At 29.5% G+C, this 5,478-nt stretch overlaps 1 protein-coding gene across 1 annotated transcript; it reads right to left on the bottom strand.

The window, feature by feature from the left end:
- Window positions 1-576: 576 nt before the first annotated feature.
- On the bottom strand, window positions 577-2,539 carry LOC124940291 (probable 2-oxoglutarate-dependent dioxygenase SLC1). Its single transcript, XM_047480800.1, has 4 exons — window positions 2,241-2,539; window positions 1,911-2,161; window positions 1,038-1,401; window positions 577-941 (listed from the first exon to the last, which is right to left on the bottom strand). The coding sequence occupies exons 1-4, from the start codon at window positions 2,505-2,507 to the stop codon at window positions 693-695; spliced, it is 1,131 nt and encodes a 376-aa protein (XP_047336756.1). The 5' UTR covers window positions 2,508-2,539; the 3' UTR covers window positions 577-692.
- Window positions 2,540-5,478: the final 2,939 nt, after the last annotated feature.

Genomic DNA, 5,478 nt, shown 5'->3' with positions numbered 1-5,478 from the left:
TTTTCAAAAGGGAAAATAGGTTAACGAAACATACATTTAAGAATCATACACTCTAGCTTGCATTATCTTAAACGAACACTCATGTTCGTTCAACATCTAGGTGAATATCATGACTCTACTGATTCTCTTGGTGAAGACAATGATCATGATGCATCACTTTATTTTAAGAGCGAGATTCGAGAGAGGATAAATGGATCGATGCAACTAGGAGTGTTACTATCTCTCTCGTTAATAGAGAAACCGGCGAAGAATTCATCAACGGGACAAGAGAAAATGTGATATATAATTATTGTTATTACTTTTTATTTAATATTATTGTTAGATTGTTTTCAACCATGATATGCAAAATTGACGAAATAGTGAATAAATATGTAAAGTTACATACTTAAATCTCTTCCCAAGGATGTTGACCTCGATGTGAAATATAACATATACATCACTCCTTTGGTCAAGAGAGTTTCCCAATGGCTCCCATAGGGAAAAAAGTCATAGCCCTCTTATTCTCTACTCTCTAAAAATTAACTATGTATACCTAGATGTATATGGATGTTAGAAAAGACAAAGAGAAATATAATATATATGTAAATACTTATACTTTGATTCAAAAATTGTTTTACATGTCTACAATTTGTCCGTAAATGACAATTTCTTTATTTGAAACTATGTATTACCAACATATTCTTATCGACCCTTCAATTGACTAGCTTTCTAGACTCTAGGAAGTTTTTCTTGTTGAATTCATTTGACGTGATGTACTTAATAAATGTCGCAAAATCTGTGTCCATATAACGCTTTGGATTTCTATCATCGATTAGTTTTCCTGCAGGCTTGACCACTGTCCTTGACGGAACGCTATGCAAAGACGCTATGGAGATGCGAGACTTGGTCGAGTTGGCCATTACTCTATGAAGCACGCTCTTATATCTTCCATTGCTAAAGATCTGTTTATAGAAAGATTAAATTCACCAAATTAGAAAGAATGTCATTTTTACTATGATCTCATGTCAATTTATAAGTTGTCTTATGATTTATTTTACCTCAAGATGATCTCCAACATTGACTAAAAATGAATTAGGTATTGGTTCAACGGTCACCCATTTTCCTCCCAACTGTAATTGTAGGCCCTTGACTTGGTCTTGGAGAAGGAGAGTTAGAAATCCGTAATCCGAATGAGGTGGCATTCCTAAGGTTAAATGGGGCTCCGGGCATGGTGGGAAACAATTCATCATGATTATTTGGCTGCCGTCTTTTAAATCTTCGTAAATTTCTCTCCCTTCTTCGTCGGTTTTACTTGTATCATCTCCTAAGTTGGTATTCGATAATCCGAGACTTTCCCATATGGCTTCCACAAGCTTGAAGAACAAATTTCTTGTTTGATTCACATATGGAACTGCCAATTCTCTGGTAATTAGAACACCAAAACAAAAAGATTTATGAATAAGAATTTAGTTGAAAAAACATAAGCAACCAAACAAATAATTGAAAACTTATATGTGCATTGTCACTAAAAAATATTTTAATCACATTTAACAAAAATTATCACTTTTTTTTTTATTAGTTTGGGTTATTTGAAAATATCTAAAATATTGAAAACTAAAATATATTGGACTCAAAAATAAATCTTGATTTTATTTTTTTTTTAGATAATTTCAACCTAATCAAACATCACTCTATCCCTCTCTAATTAATAATGTTACTCAATTTATTACCACTGATTTTCCATCATCAATTATATATGCTTCTTTCTTTAATAATGCATATATTATTTTTAAAAAAATCCACTACCAATCAAATTCTAAGGCCATAAATTATTTGATTAAATTATAAAAATAGTACTAATTTAATTTGTCAATGGATAAAAAATGTGCTTAATTTCACTTTCAATAAAATAAAATAAAAGTTTCTCTCACCTAAAATTAATGGGAGAAGATGGCCAATTTTGAACCGCCTGAGAGACCGGTGGATTACATGTCAGCTTAAAAAAGTCTCTCCATGAAAGTACTCCGTCCATAGTTTGTATGAAACTTGTACCGTACCGGACAAGCGCCGCCATATCCGGCGTCATATATTTTTCTCTCTCCTCAAAAGGCAATTCAAACATCCTTTTACTTGCCTCCATCATTGTACTTGTAACATCAACCGGAATCCCATGATTCACCACCTGTCCATTCAATTCTTACAAAATTAAGTCAAACCCATTTCATATAAACTCGATCAAGATCATATTCACAATTACCCACCTGAAAGAAACCATATGTTTCACAAGCCTTTTGTAGAGATTCAAGAACCCTAATCCTGTTTGGACCTTGAAGCTCAGCGAAATCAATCACCGGAAGTTGAAGATTATCGGACTGAGTTTTCGACATGTCTGGTCGGTCCAACGCCGGCCAAATGTACTGTGTTGGAAGCTTTGAAATCCCTTTATCGTATAACCTTTTCACTCCTTTCTGAAATTGATTCTCTGATCCAATTAATGTCGATTCATCTTTAATTTCAGCAGCCGTCATAATTTTAAAAAAAATTGTGATTACTGGTTATAAGAAATTAAGAGAGAGCGGATGAAGAAATGGAGGAAATGAGAAGTTATTATTTATAGAAGAATTTTTTTAAAAAATTAAGGAAAAATCAGGCTTAACTGTAGCTAAACCGTTGACAATGTTTATGACTACCACATTTCTTACTCCAAATATATTTATTTGTTATATATAATAGATTAATCAATTCAACTATGTTGTTCTCTTCTCTGTCTAGATTATAAGTATGATTATAAATATGATTAATTGTGGGATACCACATGAAGCTGACTTTTTCCATCTTTTGTCATCAATGTCTCGAGTCTTTGTATTGTCATCAATGGAGGTCCTCTCAATTTCCTTTTTCTTTATTTTTTAGATTTTGTTTTTGATGAATTAAACATAATTCAATAACTTGTTTGATGTTAAGATATTTGAAGTTTTTTTAGTTGGTTTTATTAAAAGATTTGTTGGATGAAAAATAAATTATTAAATATCCACATGGATCAATAACTTGAAATGAAAAAATAAGTTAAAACAAAATATAAAATAAATATTCACATGGATAAAAAATTAACTTCGTTTGAAACATTCCGTTATGTCAAATAATTTTGACACATTTTGACAAGTTTGTATACATAAATAGAATTTTACAACTTTGTAAATAAATTTGACACCTCCCTCCAACTTTATAAATAAAATTAACATTCTTCCCATATATATATATATATATATATATATATATATATATAATATTTAATTGAATAAATTAGTAATTTAATAATTAAAATGACGAGGAGACTATTTATAAAATATTAACTAATATTATCAACTTAAAAAACAAGATAACTTAAATAACACAGCAATTTTTAAAAGATCAAATATGACAAGTTCAATTCATACTTAAACAAAAGTTATTCTTAAAGTAAAAGTTATAGGAGCTTGATAGAAATAATTTTATATATAAGCCTTTTTCACTTATTTCAATTATAAATATGGAATTTATTTTAAGTTATTGAATAAATAAATAATATATTCAATTTAGACCATTTTCAATTCTTTTTTCACATTAATCAAACAAATTAATTTACCAAAATTTGACTATTAAAAAAAAGAAGAAGAAATTTATATTAGTTGGACATTAATTAAGGAGAATACATTACTCACAATAAGTCGACGATACCCAACTTTGAACATGACCAGCTAATGGAGACCCATTCATTCACCCGCCAATACATACTAATAATGAATTTTGAATTTGAATTTTTTTTTTTTAATTCAAAATAGAGAAACTTAAGAAAAAAAATATTGACTCCCAATTTTTTGGAAAATAGCTTACAACATATCAAAATTATGGGTTTTGTTTTTTTGGTAGGAGATAAATATTAAAAAACTAAGTATGTAAGCCTTATGTATATAGAATAAAGTTTAGAACATCAGAAAATGAAATATGAGAAGAGCCACAACTAAAAGAAATTCAACTACTTTGTTTTTATTTTATACCTCATAGTGAACCTAATTTGATAGATATTATCATGGCGCAATAGATTAAAATGTTGATTTGATCAAAAATCATCTTTGGGTTGGATTTCGCAATAAGGTTTCACTTTTCTACTTTCAATAAACTATACACAATATATTTAGAATACTAATAGTAATTTTAAATACGATAAGATTATGTTGAATTTTAGCATGTGCTCTTGATCGAGGAGGCTTTCATATAATTCATCTTAGAAATTTTTTGCTCTTTTTTTCTTTGGAATTGCATTATTACAATGACCATTTTTTGAAACAACTCTCACCTATATATTATGGTAACCTACCAAGGTAACTGGTAAGAGTCGACTTAAGAGACCAAAATGTCACGAATTCGATTTAACCTGGAAACGTTTTGAGTTTAAGCAGGGGTCATAGACTGAGATGTAATAATACTTTCCTTTCATTTCAAAAAAAATATATATATATATATTATGAAATTTATGTACCTAAAACATAATCACATTAAGTAAGCTAACTCATAAACCCTTTGTACTGAAAACTTTATCTCTCCATAATTAACCTTGGATGAAGCGGGGAACAGTTTAAGAACACCAAGTAGTGTGTTTTGGGCTTTGTATATATAATGGATATCATAAATTTTAGTAAGTTTTTCTTTTCTTTTCAAAATGGTACTAAATATTCATTAGTTGATGAGGAGAATCTATGCCAAGTGAATCACCAATAAATACTGTCATGATTGGCCGGGCTTTATCACAAAACATGTTATGGATCCCTTAGGTTTTGGGTATAGAAAAGTATTAATTGCATTGACCCTCCTTCAGGGATTTGTCGAGTTTCAAGTTGGATATGTGATCATATTTCACCATCTATGTTCTTATTGCGTGGTAAGGTTTTCTTTTCTATGTTCTTGTAGGCTACAATTTGTAGTGATGCAACTGTTGGAGACATTTTTTATGTTGGGAATTGTATTTTTCTTCATAATGAATTTGAGATGGTATTGACAGAACAATTTTGATTTTCTTAATTTAACGGGCAGAGCTACTAATCTCGCTAGTAAACTCTCTTAAAATTGAGACTTCAATTTTCTTACCATGATCCACTATTACTTGTTTTCCGAGAATTTAGGCATTTATTTTCCTTGGGAGACATTTGAAACTCTTGCATTCCTTCAAAGATTTCGAATATTATGATTGTCATTCAAAATTGAGAAGCATCTACCACCACTAGTTAAGATATTCTGTGGTTCATTCGATCCACTAAGGCTATCATTGATGTCTTCAAGTATCTTATAATGAATTTCTTTTTTTTTTCTTAGTTCATCGTTGCACTTTATAATTTATTTATTTTGCTTAAATGTAAATTAATTAACTTGTTCTATATCTCAACAATCTATTTTATATAGATGGTTAGATATTGAATTATTGTCTATATTACTATATATATTGTTCAAATAGTTATTTAATGA

This window comes from Impatiens glandulifera, chromosome 5 (genome assembly GCF_907164915.1).
Source record: "Impatiens glandulifera chromosome 5, dImpGla2.1, whole genome shotgun sequence".
NCBI lineage: Eukaryota > Viridiplantae > Streptophyta > Magnoliopsida > Ericales > Balsaminaceae > Impatiens > Impatiens glandulifera.
Note: the sequence above shows the minus strand (reverse complement) of the source record. Positions and strands in the feature narration are given on the sequence as shown.

Bases quoted from the DNA above. Each gene is read 5' to 3' on its own strand.
- LOC124940291 (XM_047480800.1), bottom strand. From the start codon at position 2,507: ATGACGGCTGCTGAAATTAAAGATGAATCGACATTAATTGGATCAGAG. The intron at 2,162-2,240 runs GTGGGTAATTGT...TTGAATGGACAG, and splicing joins AAACATATGGTTTCTTTCAG to GTGGTGAATCATGGGATTCC. The intron at 1,402-1,910 runs GTGAGAGAAACT...TCTAATTACCAG, and splicing joins TCTTCTCCCATTAATTTTAG to AGAATTGGCAGTTCCATATG.